Source organism: Egretta garzetta, unplaced genomic scaffold (assembly GCF_000687185.1).
Source record: "Egretta garzetta isolate BGI_Z169 unplaced genomic scaffold, ASM68718v1 scaffold156, whole genome shotgun sequence".
Lineage (NCBI taxonomy): Eukaryota > Metazoa > Chordata > Aves > Pelecaniformes > Ardeidae > Egretta > Egretta garzetta.
This window is the reverse complement of record NW_009260125.1, coordinates 1,415,308-1,434,487: the sequence shown is the minus strand read 5'-3', so window position 1 is coordinate 1,434,487 and position 19,180 is coordinate 1,415,308. Positions and strand designations below refer to the sequence as shown.

The 19,180-nt window shown below is 41.8% G+C and overlaps 1 protein-coding gene across 1 annotated transcript in view; it reads left to right on the top strand.

The window, feature by feature from the left end:
• The window catches only part of RELN (reelin), a 258,355-nt gene that overhangs the window by 192,333 nt on the left and 46,842 nt on the right, over window positions 1-19,180 (top strand). Inside the window, exons 30-39 of the mRNA XM_009641400.2 lie at window positions 485-692; window positions 6,657-6,733; window positions 8,258-8,416; window positions 10,860-11,048; window positions 11,272-11,545; window positions 12,977-13,117; window positions 13,213-13,390; window positions 14,875-14,959; window positions 17,430-17,612; window positions 18,991-19,162. Coding sequence (XP_009639695.1) covers window positions 485-692; window positions 6,657-6,733; window positions 8,258-8,416; window positions 10,860-11,048; window positions 11,272-11,545; window positions 12,977-13,117; window positions 13,213-13,390; window positions 14,875-14,959; window positions 17,430-17,612; window positions 18,991-19,162 — 1,666 coding nt within the window. The remainder of the gene's footprint in view (window positions 1-484; window positions 693-6,656; window positions 6,734-8,257; window positions 8,417-10,859; window positions 11,049-11,271; window positions 11,546-12,976; window positions 13,118-13,212; window positions 13,391-14,874; window positions 14,960-17,429; window positions 17,613-18,990; window positions 19,163-19,180) is intronic.

Below are 19,180 nucleotides of genomic sequence, written 5' to 3'. Positions count from 1 at the left end.
TAGAAAATTCTGCTCACTTGTGGTTTTAGGGGCTTTTATGCTGAAACACACACACAAAAAAACCCAAACCCAATGGAAAAAACCCAGTGATTGACACAACCAGTTGCACGCTGCACTCTTTTCAACCCTCTATAACAACAAACCAATAGGCTAACATCTTTTGTTCAATTTGTTTAAAATTAAATAAAAGGATAATATTTTTCTGTTCACATAAAATGCCTTATCACCAGAAAGCGCGGCTGGTATTCACCTACTGAAGTAAGCTATCTTCGAGTTTAGAGGAGGAAAGCTTATTCTGCCTATGAAAATTTATAAAGAGGGTTTAAAAAAGTACAATCCTGTCGTCAGGGCATTTTCTTAGAAAAGCCCGGTACTATCTCATATGTGGATGCAACAGAACTGCTGCCAATATGCTGTATCTGACCTCTACTCTCTTCCGCACAGTTTCACCAAAGCATCTCCCATATATTTTTTTTTCTTGAAGCATCACACGGAACCTGTGTGTCTAACGTGCCTAATCACAGTGAGATGTTCGACAGGTTTGAGAGGAAGCTAAGCCCTCTCTGGTACAAGATAACAGGAGGTCAGGTTGGGACAGGCTGTGGCGTGCTCAGCGACGGAAAATCTCTGTACTTCAATGGACCTGGCAAAAGGGAGGCGAGGACTGTTCCCCTGGACACCACAAATATCAGGTCAATCCTCCGTGCTGCTTCTCACAATTGCCATGTATTCATATTGTCTCCTCTCCGCTATTACAAGTGTAGATGTGAGAAGGTGTGAGATGTTTTTCTGGTAATCACAACTTCTATAAGAAACCTTAAAGCCAGAGAAATTGCTTTTTTGTTCATTCGGGTGTACTACTTCCTTTTCCTGAGAGGGAAAACTTGCATTAGAAATGGAATGGAAAAGCAGCCTAGAAAATATGAATTGTTTATCCTTCTGAGAAGATGGTTTGCATTGTAGTCTAGATGGACAGGCAGAAGGTGTGATCTTGAGACTGCACAAAACCTGAGATTCTGCCCATAGCTGGACAGAAACACTCCCTTTGCCCCGGCCGCGCTGTGCTGCAGGCACGCTGATGCGTGGCAATGAGCTGCTGCTTGCTTGCCAGATGTTGTGAATTACTCCACTTGTCAGAAGTGCAAAGGAACGTGAATTCTTCCTGCGTAGTCAAGAGGCTAACAAGCCTTCACCCCTCTCCCCGCTGCCACTGAATCCTGCTCCGCTGGTAGCAATTATCCTTTTTCTCTAAGAAGGTGTGAGATGTTTTTCTGGTAATCACAACTTCTATAAGAAACCTTAAAGCCAGAGAAATTGCTTTTTTGTTCATTCGGGTGTACTACTTCCTTTTCCTGAGAGGGAAAACTTGCATTAGAAATGGAATGGAAAAGCAGCCTAGAAAATATGAATTGTTTATCCTTCTGAGAAGATGGTTTGCATTGTAGTCTAGATGGACAGGCAGAAGGTGTGATCTTGAGACTGCACAAAACCTGAGATTCTGCCCATAGCTGGACAGAAACACTCCCTTTGCCCCGGCCGCGCTGTGCTGCAGGCACGCTGATGCGTGGCAATGAGCTGCTGCTTGCTTGCCAGATGTTGTGAATTACTCCACTTGTCAGAAGTGCAAAGGAACGTGAATTCTTCCTGCGTAGTCAAGAGGCTAACAAGCCTTCACCCCTCTCCCCGCTGCCACTGAATCCTGCTCCGCTGGTAGCAATTATCCTTTTTCTCTCAAATTGTCTAATTGATTAATGTAATTAGGATAAACAAAGGGCTGTTGATTCTAGCCATTATTTAGCCTGGAGCTTGCTGCTGCTTTGCCCAGTCTCACGAGGGATTGTGCACCTGAAACCTTGCCCACCCTACAATTGTATCAGTTAGCTTAAGAAAAGGAAGTAACTCTGTGATGTGCTGCATTATTTAATTTGCGGGATCATTCAGCAAAGACTGGCCACAAGTTACTGCTGCTGCTCTCCAGCTCGGAGGAGAGGCGCTCCTTAGGGCAGAATGGGTGCTGCAGGTTTGGGGACATCCTTAGCTGCTCCCCACAGCGCCACCTGCCTTTCTTCTGTCCCCTGCCTGTCCAACAAATATGCGAATTAGTTATATAATTATGTCAATTACTTAATAATTAAATTAACTAATTGTTTGACAAATATGCTTTGGACAAGTACATGTTTGCACTGCAACTCTGGAAAGATCTGAGCACTTCTTTTCTGTTACACTGTCTTTTTAAATCTCATTTTATTAATCCTGTGAAGCATAATGTTGGAAGTAACCACATCACCAAGAAGTTTATGTTCAAATGGTATTTTTGAGTTCTTCCTTCTTTCCTGGAGAAATCTTTTTATAAATTAAAAAGGATTTTCTTTAGCTTTAAGATTACTTTGAAACCACTTTTTATGCCAGATACACCTATTTATATGTTTCCATTTTTACAGAGTTTGAACCATTTAAAAAGCAAAAATGCATTTTAAAATACCAAGCAATGCTCTTCCTTGACTTTTAAAATCTATTATTACTTCTGTTTTGCATGAGAATGTGGTCATCTGATGTCTCAAAACTGGCCCAAGAACGTAAATAGCCAGAGGGACACCTGATAAGAGCAACTAAGATCCCTCTCCAGAGCATGTGCTCACCATGTGAGCTGCTCTCCTGCTGCCACTGATCATTTTGTCAAATAAACCAGCACTGAATTTTTTTATAAGCATCAGAGTGAGCAGTTTAACTTCCTTGAACAAGTTGAGTTTGACACCACACCCGTGGGCAGAACAAAAGCACCGGTCATCTCAAAAGCAAATGGGTCTACATGGATTTTTTGGTTTCTTCATCCACAAGGGTAGGATTCTTCTCCTGCAGCTTGACTCATTAGATTACAGCAATTACCCCAGGCTGCTTTTATGCTCAAAGGAAAGAATTAGCTACTTCAAAAAGGCAGTGCAACTCATCCTAAAATAGGGTTAGCTAAGGCCAGTGCTTTGTCTGCTGGAAGCATGTATTATTTGTCGTTAATTGTAAGGGAATCTGGATTGGTCATGTAAGACTTAGACATCCAGCCTTCAGACACTGTGCTTAGAACAGGTGCACCCCACTTTAATGCCTGAGACCATCCATAACATTAACTGGGTCTTTTTTCCTAGAAGCAAAGGCAAACAAAGTTTGTGAGAGTGTGAAGGGTTAACTGAAAGACCCCGTACCCTAAAAAGGAAATAATTCCTCAGCCTAGAATTTTTTTCCGTTATTGGAGCTAAAATTAATGTCACTTGAAAAAGGAGATTAGAGGGAAGCACTTTTTCCCATTTTGGTATTACTTTTTGCATTCAGTAATGCTTTGCATAGAATTCAGTTATCTTATTTGGGGTCATCTTAGCCCCTGCACAGTTATCTTTTATTTGTGTGTGGGTTTTTTGGTTGGGGGTGGGGGGGGTTGGTGACTGATTAAACAGAAAGAAAATATGCCTTGAAAGACATACCGTTAGATATGTGGATTGAGGGTTGTGAATAGGAAGGCTGAAACCCCTGCAGTAGATTTTTAAGCTTCTTATTTTTCAGGTTAATAGTGTTTTCCCAGACCTTTTAAGATCTTGTTTCATTAAATCAGGCATGGAAGAGCAAAAAAACTGAAAAATATTGCAAGACATTAAAGTTTTATTTTCATTCTGAATTCCTGCACACCTACCTATGCATATTCCCTATCATCTTGCTTCAGTTACAACTTTTTCTATGTAAAGTGTAAATTTTATGTAAGGAGTGTTCCTTTTTCTAAGAAGTACGAAGACCCTTCTCATCCTCACCCTTCTTTTCCCAGAGGAGCGGGGTCCAGGGGGGCTCGGTGCTCCTGGTTCGTTCTGCCCCAAAGGGGCTGAGATCTGCCAGCCCAAGGTGCGCGGTGCTGCTCGGGGCACTGCCAAACGCAGGTTTCATGCTCAGAAAATTGAAAAGTAAAGGTTCCTCCCTGAAGCCAGTGATTGTAAACAAGCACTCAATGTTTAGCATATATGTTAAATGTGATCATAATCTTAGTTTTGTTTATCTTATCGTCTCCTTGCTCTTTATATGACCGACTGCACTTTTTTTACAGACATTAGGAGAATGTCCCATAGCACTAAGAGAGCTCTAAGTGTCAAAATTCATTTCACCCAGACCATTTTTTCCCCTGCACTTCAGAAACCTCCTGTGCTGTCTCCATCCCTTCCCTTTTGTATGGCCCAGTGCGCCCAAGGAACAATTTTTCCAGCAATATTTCCATCCTCCTGACCGACAATACAATACCTGGAGCATTTTCGCTACTGATGAACCACTGCCTCCCATTTTGATGGCCTGTCCCTTATGACACTCTTCCCTATCTGTTCAGTGAGAGCATTTGCACACAGTGCCTACCTGGCAGCTAGATAAAAATCACAGAATATATGTATTTTTTTCCAAGCGGTGACATCTGGCTTGTTAGCTGACTTGGCTCCCGTCTGCGTTACAGACTCCATTGCTAATGACTGTGCAACCATCCCAGAGAGCTGTTCTGGGTCAAACATTTACGGATCAGATGGGCTGATTCACCCTTCTGCAGAAAGGGATTTTTTTTTGGCTTTTGTTTCTGCTTTTTACCGATCTTTATATTTGGCAAGCAAAAAAAAAAAAAAAAGAGAATATCATCATGGAACTGTAAATCTTTTCACCTCTGAGACCGCGTTCTAGTGTTTTGTTGCCTGAAAGCTGTCTCAGACAACAGAGCTGCAGCAAACAATAGGGCCTACCTGGCAAAATAGTGAAATATTGTCAGCCTGCCTGTTCTTGAGCTATCCATGGGGTTATATTATGAATGAGACCGATGAGGATATTCTGGCTTGTCCTAGTCCCTATGGATATACAAAACATCTCAGATAGGAGATACCAATTTTGATAACAGAGCTGACGTGCGGTTGGTTTTAGAATCGTGACATTGTGCATGCAGCGGTGGGTGAAGGAAATTGGAGTCCTGTCTGCATTGTACTGGCTCTGGCTGTAGTCCTGTGGCTTGCCTATGATTTTACTGGTGTCACTACAAATTAGGACCAAATCCCCTAAAGCGAGAAGAGTTATCCTTGTGGGGAGTTACATGAGTGACAAATCAAGCCTTGATTCTTCACACAGAGACAAAATTCACCTCAAAAATAAGTATTTAAAATAAAGAAGTTGTCTACAAGCAGTAGAATTAATGAAGCCTGGATTCCTTTAGGTTTGTATTCTTTTTTCTTCCAAAACCTCTGCTTGGCAATGACCCCATCTCTCCCTACGCGCTCCATGAGGACACCCCCAGCACAAGGGACAAGCAGTTCCTTCCCAAAAAGATCACATCAGCAAGTACTCCAATAGTTATAGCACAACAGGCAGGCACCATCCTAAATCTAAATATCTCTGGGAAACAAAAAAAGAGGATGGCATCCCCATCTTTCAGCATGCAAAAGCTCAGGGTGGGGATGACTCCGGGTTCCCTGCTCTGTTCAGGTGCTGTTTCAGGTGTGCAATGCAGGCAACTTGTGAAGAAGGCATGGATGAGGGGGCAATGGCATTCCCAGTCATTTCAATGGCCTTTACATTAGTTATGACCAGATAAGACTGAAACAAATGTCAGAGGCATGCAATGAAATTTGGTGAGTAAGCAGCAGGACATTAATTAAAACAAATTGCTGGTTTATAGCACAATAGTACACATCCAAGAGGAAATGCAAACTACTCTGAGACCACAAAAAACACATTAAAAATATCAGTTCAGCAAGGGTACCAGAGCATCACTGTAGATTGGGAAAAAAAATTGACAGTATTTTGGAGCACAAGGAGGGGATAATTATTAGTTCAAATTTAGCTAGATAGGGATGTTCCAGGCTTAGCCAAAGTTCTGTCAATAAAACCAGCGACACTGTCTCAAAAGAATGTTGTGGCTTTAGCAGGGCTGCAGAAAATGCTTATGGGAAAAATCAAGGACATGGAAAAACTTTCATGCAGAGAGAGATGAAAAGGTTGCCATGGTTTACCACAGAAAGGAGGAGGAGAAGGTAGGGAAGTGATAAAAGCACTGACTACAGAGCAGGTTGCAAGAAAGGCAGTTCAGGAACATTTTTTTCTTCCCCCGTCTCATGACGTGAGAACAAGAGGATGTTCAATGAAATCAAAATTTATAGCTCCAAAATCAAAGGATCTCCTTCACAAAATGTCCCATGAACTCTTTTCACTGAAAACTGTTTACATCAAGAATTTAAGGACCAAAAGGGTGGTTTAGTGAGGATTTAATAATTTTATTAAAGCTCTAATACTGTATTTTAAAGCTTAAACCGATTTCCAGTTACGAGGCCAAGGTCAGATCTGATGTAAGGAGCACATTTGCCTGCTTGGGAGTTTTTGTATCTGTGTGTGAAAGAAGGAACTGCTAAAATCTGCTCCTCAGTCCAACAATACATTTATTAGACACAGGATCAATAAAACACGTCACCTTCTTCTGTCTTGGGTCCTCCACTGTTTACTATGGCAATGCTTGATTTCACTGGGAACATTACCTGATCAATAACCCCGGAATAATGACCTAACTGAAAATGCCACATTAGTTAAGAAACAAGAGTTATCCTGACTGATCTTGTGCTATCAGAAGATAATTACACTTCTCTTCTACCCTATTTTTTTAACAGACTAGTTCAGTTTTATGTACAAATTGGAAGCAAGGCTATTGGTAACTCCTGCAACAGACCAAGAGCCAGGAATGAAGGTAAAGCCTCTTTTCCTTATAATAAGCTTTTGTATTTTGGGTCTTCCGCAGTGTTTTTGCCTTTTACTGCCTTTACAAAATCGAAAAGGTTGTTTTATTGTTAACATAAATCAATTACCTCTTCAGTTTTTATAAATGGTGCCAAAAACTATTTATTTTTGTCCCACATTTGTATTTCTACTTATTTCCACCAAACTTAATGGTGATTTTTCAGTAGGAGTAACTTTATTGGAGCTGTGATGGTTTAAGACAACAATTACAAGAGGTGTAATAGCTCTTATTAGAGTACTCGATAGTGTTGGAAAACAGGTAAATTTACAAGTACAGAGGACTTTCTTCAGGTCTGAAATAAAAGGAATAAAATTCAAGTTCAGGATAAAGTGGGCAACCTCCATTTCTGACCCGAAGTAGAGTTGTGTGCCTGAAAACTTGCTTAGCTTCCCAACAGCGCCAGTGGGTCTAACTGAAGATTGCCTTCCAACCCAAGCTCAGGCGTGATTTACCTGAAATGCAAAATTATAAAGCTGCAGCTGAAAATATATTTAGTCTAAACACATTCACTCTCCCAGCTGTCTCCTCTCTTATTTTACCCACATGCTTAGAGTTATTGGGGCAGGGGGCTGATATTTCTGTCTGGGAAGGATCAGCAGAGTTTTGGGAGCAGGATTCCCATGTGAAGTGGTCTAGCTGCATGAAGACAGATCACTGACATCTGGTAGATGAGAAAACCTCATATTCCTCTCAGTGCAAGTCATTTACCATCAGTTGGCTGTTTCCTGGCATGTGGCATTTACATTGATACTAACAGAACTGTCATCTTTCAGCGCAGATTACACTGAGGGTTTGATTCTCCTCTCATTTGCACCAGTATAAGACACAAGAAAATCCATTATCTTTGAACATTCTCCAGAATAAAAGAGTTGTAAGAGAAGAACTACACATAAGTGCTTCTTTCTTCTATTATCCCCTGTGATGAGCTCATAAGTGACTTCACAATTCTGCTATGTCCTAGTATTTGCCATACTGTGTGTAAGATATGAAGACTATTTTAAATTATGTGAATATTATGGTAATTAACTTTTAAGGATGCTGTGAGCTTGCGCAGGTAGCATGAGCATCGTGAACTACCCATATCGGGAGCCCAGCTATCAGAGTTACAATGTAGTATCCCACACAAACTGCAAGGATATCCAATATGAAATAAATTCTGACTATTAAGGAAGTCACATTATTCCTATGGTTTCTGTGGTGCAATCAGTTTCACTGAGGTTGTAAAAGATTTGATCCTTTGAGTTCGGTGAAGGCAAGCAAGATAACACGGGGCAGCTGGTGAGCCCACGTTCCCTTTGCAGTACGACTTTGTCCACAAAATGCTCCTGGACCAGGAGACTGCAAAAGGATAGGGGAGATGCCAAAAGTGGCGTGCACTGGCTGGGGGTTGGCAGCTCCTGAGTACAGGCTGAAGAGTTGCCCCCCTTCGCTCTGTACAGTCAGCCTAACTGCCTTTCTTAATTTTAAATACAGGGCTTGTTGTTCAATACACAAATGATAACGGGATCACCTGGCATTTGCTGCGAGAGCTGGACTTCATGTCGTACCTGGAACCCCAGGTTGTTTCGATAGACTTACCTCGGGAGGCCAAAACCCCTGCCACCGCTTTCCGCTGGTGGCAGCCACAACACGGTAAGCAACACCATCCTAAAAATTCATTAAGCACCTTTACACAACCCACATGTCAATGCTTCTAAGCGTGGACATGTGCTGCAGAAACCTCAGCTTACCAAAAATGCATGGTGAACAGTTTGGGTGCTGTAAGATCATATTTAGGCTTTCCTCAGTTACCCCACAGACATGACTTTGTTTTATAGCACCAAGCAGAATAGTGGGCTTAACAGCAAAATTGTTTAAGAGCTAAGTTTGAACCAAAGATGCTGAGAGACAACAGAGGGGAGGGGAAAAGCCTAAATAAGAGTAGAGGATTTAGCTGACTATAGAGTGACCTGGGATGCAAAATGGCTTACACAGTTTATCTCACTTTTTCTCCATTTTGGAAGAGGACTTGGCCTTGAATCTGCCTACCTGGTGGCTCCCATCTCACTATTTTAATATCTCCACACTCCAAAACAGGACCCCCATCTCCTGCCATTTCTGGTATCCCAGAACCCTGCTCCCCTGCCTTTTGCTGCACCTCCAAACCCCACTCAGCCACTTCCCAATTCCTCAGCTGAAAGTAAAACCCTGGTGCTGGCTGATACCTACGGCCACTGTGAGAGCTCCCACCTTGTGGCAGGGACATGTTACCTCTATTAAAAGTGTCCTGATTAAGTGTCTTGCCTTTGTGCAAGGCAGCAGCTCCTGGGTCCCTGCAGGAAATGTAAGGTGATATTCAGAAATATAGCAAAGTACATTTTAACAGCAATTCCTTGGGGAGAAAAGCACGTAGCTTACATTCAGGTAATTATGGTATGCAGCTTCTTGGATACCATTTATCATTTTGATGGCTGTTTTTTATTCGTACATTTTCTTACAATGTATGTGCCAGAGTTAATTGTCCTCACTAGGTGAGAGAGTAGACAAGGCAAGAGGGATGTGATTTAGCTAAGAAGCCAATTCATTTGGGAAAAATGCTGAGCAGCAACGGGTGCACCACAGACCATCGTTCTGCCATGACCGTTTGCACTGGTGAGTGGTGCGATGTCAGACCTGTTGCTCCCTACCTGTGTCCTGCCACTCACTCTGGGGGCACCTGGATGACACCTCTCCCTGCTGAGAGGGGTCATTCTTAGACCAACTGATGGCAGCTGTCGTGGTTTAACCCGGCTGGCAACTAAGCACCACGCAGCTGCTCGCTCACTCCCCCCCCCTCCCTCAGTGGGATGGGGGAGAGAATCGGGAAGAAAATAAAAGGTTAGAGCCGAGGGCTGAGATAAAGACAGTTTAATAAGAGAAAATAATAATAATAGTAATAATGAGAATGATAATGAGAATATACAGACTCCCCGCAACCGACCGACCGACTAACCCCCCCGAGCATGACGTTATATGGTATGGAATAGCTTTTTGGACAGTTTAGTTTAGCTGTCCTAGCTGTGCTGTACTCCCAGCTTGTTATGCACCTGGCCGAGCAGGAGAAGCTCAAAAAGTCCTTGAGTAGTCTGAGCACTACTTGACAACAACTAAAAACATCAGTGTGTTCTCAACATGCTTCTGGTACTAAATCCAAAACACAGCACTATGCTAGCTACTATGAAGAAAATTAACTCTATCCCAGCCGAAACCAGGACACAGCCCTGTGGCTTCCAGTAAGAAGGAGACTTTATGACTGGAGGTTGAAATATCACCTTCCATACCAGCGTCCACAGGGAATAACCACTCCTCATTACAGACATTAACACCTTCCTAGATTGTCCTCTTTCTGCCAGAACTCAGTGCAGCATGGCCCCATCAGCCATGAGCCACATTGCTGATAGTGGCGAGACAAAAGTCCTGGCACATCGCTGAGAGCTGACGATTTATTGTCAAGGCTTTCCTTCTTCTGTGAGGGCAGCAATTGTACAGTAAGACGACATGTTCAGCATGCCAGTAGAAAGGTGAATTGAAATGAAGGGCTGGAGAAATGGGCTAGAGATGATGGCGAATTGAGATGCCTGTAGGCTGGAGAGCAAGTGAAGAGAGGTTTCTAGGAAGGAAAAGGCGAAGAGCACTTCTGTGAATATCATCTATATCAAGAGCCTTCGGCATTTTCCTTTGTGTACTATCCTCTTCCATACAAAAGGTGCTTTGGGAACTAGACAGTGGGCTTTCCAGTTTAGTGTGGGGAATGGCAGGAAGGTTGTGACCCATAAAATGGAAGCCCCCTATCTAGGTGCTCAGGGAGAGTCTCAAACACAGGGAGAGCGTACGATGATGAAGGCACTGAAGCTTGAGAAATCAAGAGGGAAATACCCGTGCATATCTGAAATAGAAACACACTCTAGAGTCCAGGTTTGGCCTTAAGCAGTGTTTTAGTCTGCTCAACAGCACTCAGCCTACATGACTGCACTCTGCTCAATGGGTCAATGCAGGATGTGGGCATAAAAACTAACTAACAGGGACTCCGCTAACTTGCACGTTCTGCTTTTTATAGGGAAACATTCAGCTCAGTGGGCTTTGGATGATGTCCTTATAGGGATGAATGACAGCTCCCAGACTGGCTTCCAGGATAAATTTGATGGAACTGTGGATTTACAAGCAAGCTGGTACAGAATACAAGGAGGTCAAGTAGACATCGACTGCCTGTCTATGGATACAGCTCTGATGTTCAGTGAAAACATCGGTATGTGTCACCAAACATTGCTACATTTGTATGTGCCTATTCTATAAATTATTTATGGGTCAAGTTTGTACAAGATGGGAGGTATACACAAACTCAAGTATATAGCAATCTGCAGGGAAGAGAAGGCTGAAAAAGGTGAAGATACAGATAACAAATATGAATGACAGTACTGAAAGCATATGCATAAGGTATACGTTTTTGTTGTTTTCCTCTCTTTTCTTAGGAAAGCCTCGTTATGCTGAGACTTGGGACTTCCATGTATCAGCCTCCACTTACTTGCAGTTTGAGCTGAGCATGGGTTGCAGCAAGCCATACAGCAATTCCCATAGCATTCACCTGCAGTATTCTTTAAACAACGGGAGAGACTGGCACCTGGTGACAGAGGAGTGCGTCCCTCCAACCATCGGCTGTCAGCACTACACCGAGAGCTCCATCTACACTTCAGAAAGATTCCAAAACTGGAAGAGAATTACGGTCTACCTCCCGCCCTCAACCAAGTGAGCACCTCTCTTCTGGCTGTTTAGCATGATATAGATTTTGCTGATCTAATTTGAGCAAACATCCCCCAGCTTGGGAATTTTCTCCATGTCTTTTAAATTATTAAATGTGTGTTGTCACGCCATCGGAATTTTAAATTTCACTTCAAAATATTTCGTCAACTATAATGCGAACTGCAGGAACTGAAGGAAGTAACACCTTTGGATGAACGGATTCTTAAGTCTTGCCTATAATCTGTGACAGCAAGAACAGGAATTTAAACCAACCTTTTCTAACATTCATCTGATAAAAAGCAATAATTAATGCACTCACCCATCTTTTCATATAAAAGTACTTTCTGTCATTGCACATAAGTTATAATGTTATTTGTCATCCAAGATTTAGGCATGTTAATTACGACATTTGGTAAATGAAAACGCATGTTGCTGGATGTGCCACCTCCACCCTTTTGACTGGGAGGAGAGTTCTGCCTGCCTCCCAGTGGTATCACATGGTTGTAAATGGATGTGGCAGATATGTGGGCATCTGTCTCTCTGAATAAAACCATGCAGTAGTTTAGAAACAACAGATGCTGATGATACTGCTTACGATTTTTCTGAATAGTTCTGTAATTCATCAAAGCACCCTACACATATACCTCTGTAAATTTCATCACTGAGAAAACACGGTGGTAAAAATGGGCACACAGTAAATGAACCAGGACTGGGGTTCACTTCTTGGTTTCTAATTCCATAGTTCACTCCAGAGGACGATGCATCTTCTTCACAACTATAATGAGATCCTGATCCTGTCAAAGTCAGAGGGCAATTCTCTGTGTTATTCCAGGATCAGCTCCACAGCACGTTTCCTGCCTAACCAAATCCAAGATCATCTAACCTGTAGCACCTTGACAGATCTCTTTTTCCAAAATACTTTCCTCATCTGAGGATAACAAGGCAGTCAGCAATTACGGCATTGTGTACACATATGCATGTTTGTACATACAAAGTCATACATCCTTATACATATATATCCTAATATATGGAACCATTGTTTTTTCTTTATACAACGTTTAGTATAAATGAACTTTCATTACTTCTTAATTTACTGATTTAACTCTGCTAGCAACACGTGGAGATGTTGAATGCTAACGTAGCTAATAGTTGCTGCACAACCGCTGTGCTGACCAGCAAGAGTCACAGCAATGTTGACTTTCTCAGTTTTCACCTGGGACACCTTCCTTTAGAGTCTGCTGGAATTTTGCCTGAAAACTAACCTGAGAAAGTGAAACTTCCAGTTTCAGCTGGAATATGAGTCTTTTCTAAATACAGAGTCTCCCACTTATTAATCTGCTTTTGTTCTCCTGAAGTCTATGGGATTTTCTTTATTATTTGGCACTTTGTGGAGCAGACATTTTGAAGCCTGAAATACATTCACTCTGTTTTCTCTAGCTCTCCCAGAACACGGTTCAGATGGATTCAGTTCAACTATGCTTCTGGTGTTGATTCCTGGGCTATTGATAATGTGGTCCTGGCTACAGGGTGCCCCTGGCTGTGCTCAGGCCACGGCATCTGTGACGCAGGGCATTGTGTGTAAGTAGCAACCTGCTTAACCTGCTTCATAGAAAGGATGTTGTGCTTTACCTGGGCCAGATGGATAACACCTTTTCCTCCCAATTTGTTGCTAGGTGTGACAGAGGCTTTGGTGGTCCGTACTGTGTCCCTGTCATTCCTCTTCCGTCTGTCCTGAAGGATGATTTCAATGGTAACTTGCATCCAGACCTTTGGCCTGAGGTCTACGGTGCTGAGAGGGGAAACCTGAATGGTGACACCATCAAGTCTGGAACAGCTCTCATTTTTAAAGGGGTCAGAGATTACTTACATTGAAAAAATGAATAAAACTCAGTAGAGTTAAAAACAGAAAGTAATTTTTTTTCATTTTCCTTCCATATGTTTATGTCAAAGTCTTTAGGCTAGAATTTGACATTTTCATTTTTTCTTGTCTTTTCCTGCCCTAAATATGCACCATGTTTGTCACAGTTGTTTTTTATGAACAAATGGGTTTCATCTGTTTGTTGGCTATTACTTTCACTTGTATATAAATTCCTCCTTAACCACGAAAGGCAAAGAATGAAACTCTGCGGCTGAGATTCTTGAGGCCAAGTGAGTGACTGGGAAATATGGTCCACATTATGATCAATGGGGTTTATGTCTTGAAATCCCCTGATTGGCTTTTGAATATTTTGAATAATATAGATTAGTCAGCACTGCAGTCTATGTAATCAGTGTTTATGTAGTTAGCCCGTGTTTTACTTAATTCTGTCATTTTGAAGTTTTCTAGCTCTTTAAGGATTTTTTTTTTTTTAATTACAGGTTAAAAAATGCCAGGAAATATCATATATTCTGAACTTCTCAGGTCTTCATCAAAACACATAAATAGAAAGACATGTATTCACATAAGCACATAAATTTTAGGCTCACACGTGAGTCTTCATTTGACACCGTGAATTCAGGTGCCCTGAAAAAGCAAAGTTTAATAACTTTGGGTGTAAAAGTGAATTCTTTAGAAATAGTTCTTTGCAAAATCTTAACTCCAGTTCAACCTCTTTAGATCATCTAAATTACAAATAACGGACGTGAATTGTCTAAAACTTGGATTGGTTGTTCCTGCAGGTTTTTGCCCTGGGGGAATGGGTCTGAGAAAGAGGGAAGCTCTGTGAGGTGGAGTTTGCCAGATCTCTGCAGAACAGGGCCCGGCTCTGGCCCCAGGATCCACACAACATTGAGCTCATCTATAGAGGTGGACAGGACCTGAGGGGTCACTATGAGGTTTCCTGTCTGCTCCTTTCCATACTGCTCTAAGTCAAGAGGTTGTCCCAGAAGAGGATACTTGTAGAAAATATTTTTTGAGGCACAGAAAAAATCTCCTAGAGAGGAGTCTTTCCACCTGGAAATTAGGGTGCTTGGCTGCTATCCAGTTTGCCCCCAAAATGGGTATACTAGCTTGGACTTAATGTCTGAGTAAGTCAGCTACTGTGCTTGCAGATCAGATCACATCCCAGTGGTTCAGAGCATGAACTGGATGAGCCGTACCCTGTGTCTGCACCTGATCACATAGCTGTGCCACTGGTGGTGACACACCCCCATTCCTAGCCCTTTCCATCACTATAGCTCACTTTGCCAAGACTATTGCTATCCCCATTTTCCGCCTGGGAGAAGGTGTGGGACAGAGCGCTACCTCTCTCGCTGCCACCGGCAGTCTGTAACAGACAACATCCAGACAAGAGTAAGCTGCAGAGCATCTTCAATAATGGGAATTGAGACTCACACTGTATATTCTCTATTTGCAGGAAGGCCTGAGAATGCTTGTTTCAAGAGATCTAGATTGCACTAATACCATGTACATCCAGTTTTCATTTAAATTTATTGCCAAAGGTAAGATCATTGTTTATTTCCTATCACTTCTCTAGCTTTATTCACACATAGTAGCATCACAGAAAATAATATGGATTTACATTTTTAACTTCAGTGTACACGATTGTCAGTTTATGGTAGATAAGATGGGAACTTGTTTGAGATTCTGTATCATCCCTACCTTGCTACCAGCCTACATGACCGCCTGTGCAGTAAAAGAGTAAACTGTGGGGGTATGAAAACCAGCAGAGCTAGCACAGTCTTTGAGCAGGAGAGAAGCAAAATAGCTCAAAATTTTTAGAGATTTTTCTGTATGTTGGGGAAAATGAATTTGTCAGTTTTTAACGTCATAAAATGCTGCCTACAGTACATTACTTAAGGGGCAGATGAGGAACTACAGAGCTTTTAATTTTCAAGTTTCAGTCCACTGCTTCTTACCATTGGCTTCTTAGTAGGGATCGCAGAGATGACTAAAACCCCATCCAGAGCTTTTAATTTTCAAGTTTCAGTCCACTGCGTTAAAAGCTCTTACCATTGGCTTCTTAGTAGGGATCACAGAGATGACTAAAACCCCATAATTCTGTTTAATTGTGTATGAATAGTCAGACTTTGCAAGCCAAGTTTACAAGTTGGTGTAACGCGCTTGAGACAGTTTCTTTAGTACGAGCACATTCAAGCCAATGATTCAGTCTTACCCTGCTCCAAGCCCCTGCCATCTCTGGCCTTGCAAAATAATTTTATCCCAGTCAGGAGTGACACGGTAGAGAGCCACTAACCTGGCTGAGCATTTGAGTCACTCCCATGCAGTCTCAGAAGTTTCTCCCAGCATTGCTTGTAGAACCAGCACTTCAACACTGAACTCTCAACATGCAAAAACGCCTCTCCCTTTGGTGGAAGGTAAAAGATGTTCATAGCTTCTGCGGGAAGCTGAGCACCCTGGGACTGGCCATTTGCCAAAGGACAGCGTGAAAATAGTCTTGATAAATAAATATCTTAGCCAAATCTTCTTATGGGCAAGTAAAAGTGTAGCTCTTTCTGAATTAATTTGGATTCTGTTTAATAAGCATTTAATCATATATACTTGGCTATTTATTAATATTTTTAAGTAAGTACTTTATGGAAAAGAGAGGAAAAACAATAAGAGCTGCAGTAACATAGCATGTCCCAGAACAATAAAATGCCCAATACTTCATGTTTAAAAGCAAAATCTTTGTGAACACTTCTTTCACAAAGCTATGCCTTGGAAATATTTCTATATATGATCCTTGCCAAAAATACTAAAAAATACAATGAGTAAAAACATCATTCTGAAAGGCAGGAATAGCCAAAGGCTGGATTTTGGCCCACAAGAGGTGAAGCAGTGAAACTCCAGAAGAAATCTTTTCTCATTGAATCTATATGGCTTGCTAGCCCTAGGCCTGGATCCAGGACTTACTCCCAACATTCCCCGTAATGTAGAATGCAAATTAATATAGCTGAGCACATCTCAGCTGTAAGTGTTAGGAGCAGTGTGTTGTTTACTGTTAATTGCCAGAGATAAACTGAAGTCAGCTCCCGACTTAGATGCCTCCTCCCTGCTCTGTTCCACACGTGGTGGTGGAAGAGAGGCTTCGTGCTGGGGCAGAGTGGGGCAGGAGCCTGCACAGCAGGTGCTTTGGTTTCAACAAATTTGGTTAATTTAAGAGTGAGACATGGGAGAAACTTGCACAGGAACACACAGTGAGGCAGGGATTAAGAAACTCTCCCCTAGTCCTTTTCTGCTGCTTGTTCGTCCCCTCATACAGAGTTTTTAGGGAGCTGCCATCATTGTTCCTGCACTATGCTCAGAGGAGTCGAGAGCATAAATTTGTCTGAAAACCCAGCAATTTTAGTCTCAGCTCCACTACTGATTTTTAGCCCCAGCTAAAAGCACAGAATATTGCTTTGTTGTTGTTGTTAAAACACGCTAATAAAGATCTTCAGCGCTTTATATCAATTACATGATTTCTGGGCATGAATATGCTCATATCAGTGTCTGCAGTCAGAGCCATGGACTATCAATTCATGAGGATAAGAACTGTGTCTTTATCTGTGGGTGCTACAGATGGTGATGATAATGTCTGGTACCTGGGAACAATAATCAAATAAATACTGAATTACTGAAATTGTCTGTGGTAGAAGGAGTTGGCTTGTTCTAATTTAAAAAGTTAAAACATTGAGATAGCTTCTCATCTAAGCAAATTACCTGTGACCATACATATAGTGAACAGCAATGTAAATTTAGCCCCTAATACATTAGCATTTTGCAGACAGACAAGCAAGGGAAAGCACGGGAAGATGTATAATACACATATAACCTCTCAACAGCTTAAGTTGTTGTTAAAGCAAGCCCATACTCTGTAATAGATGTCAAAGTAACCTAATTGTATTCACACTTGAAGAACTGTTTTTGAGCCACTGCTTTTTATAACCGGGTTATAATGAACATAAGTGCATGTCCTCTCTCCTCCAGGCACCCCCGAGAGGTCTCATTCCATCCTGCTGCAATATTCTGTCAATGGTGGCATCACTTGGCACCTGATAGATGAGTTTTACTTCACGCAGACTACGGATGTCCTCTTTATTAACGTTCCTCTGCCCTACGCAGCCCAAAGCAATGCAACACGGTTCAGGCTCTGGCAACCTTACAACAACGGTAAGGGAGAGACACCCGCGGGACTCCGGGTCCACACTTGTGCAGCTCAGCATCCGTAAGAGGCTAGACTCTAGACTTTTGAACTCAACAATAACAGAGACTCTTAAATCATGTTTTCTTATATTTGAGCTCCTTCAATTAAAATTACCACAGGATTATGTTTACCATATAAAGCTGCTGTAAGCTTTAAAGTGAAAGTACTTTAACCTGATACCCCTTGACTATGTGTGGAAGACTATCAGCTTTGGTCCTGGAGGGACTGGGGGATCAAGCAACACCAATAAAGTTAACTTCACTCAGGTTCTTCTCATTATTTTTAATGGACCTGATTCTCATTTACACTGAGGCCCCATTAGAATGCGCCAATTATACAAAAGTGTCCCAAGTGTAAATGGGAACTGGGCCTACCTTGCTCAGAATTAACTAGGCATTAAAAACCCATTTAGAAAGGGTATGTAGTGAGCAGTTAATCTTTTGATTAAATTGTAAGGGACTGTAGAAAACCGCAAGGGTAATGCAGCTCATTCCTCCTCCTGATTACAGGAGATGTGCTGGCTGAAGAAATCTCTCCTCTGCTCTCAGTTACTCCAAGCACATCTCTGGCAGGAGCTGACATTAAGGGCTCTAAAGAATTCCAGTGATCATTTAGACACAGTGATAGCGCGAAGACTTATTTCATGCAGGCAAGTGCCTAGCACACCTCTAATAAAAAGCAAATTCAAATCCGGTCCTGAGAATCCAGTTCCAGTTCATTCTTCTGATGGGTCCTGCCTAAAATGTTTAACTAAACTTTTCTTGCAGACATTAACCTTAAGTAGGAATTTCACTTAAAATAAGCCATTTAACTTTCTCTGATCAACACAAAGGCTTTTAGATAGATTTAAAAAACAGTTGCACAAGAGATCTGGTAATCTAATCCTTCCGCTGCAGTTTGAAAGCACCAATTTTGCAACACATTTGAATTCATAATCCGTTGGAGAGAAGGTCACTCAGAGTTTCCTTCTCTCTCAAAGAGCTCTTGCCAGACAAGTCCAGGCTGCTGAGTGCAAGGAAAAAGGTGCAGAACAAAAAAATCCTGCAACTGCTCATTTAGATGATTCTTAATTAAAGAAGACATTGATGCTTGAATTTCAAAGTAAACATGATTTAAACAGAAGATACTTGTTCCACAGCAGTTTTTCACTCTTCAGTTTTCTGCATCTTCTGTAAATTTTAGAGGAATAAAAGTTTATTCTGTAGGGTCAGACTGCAGAGCATGGAAAATGAAAACAGTGAAGCACCCTCTTGTCAATGTAATCCATAAATACCAGCTGCTATTCTGCTCTCTAATAATAGTAGTATTTAGGTCTTAATAGGAATGTTCCCCTTTTCTTTGTAGGCAAAAAAGAAGAAATCTGGATTATTGATGACTTCATTATTGATGGAAATAACCTAAAGAATCCCATGATCCTTTTGGATACATTTGACTTTGGTCCCAAAGAGGACAACTGGTTTTTCTATCCTGGTGGAAACATTGGGCTTTATTGCCCATATTCATCTAAGGGAGCTCCGTAAGCATCTCTCAGCAA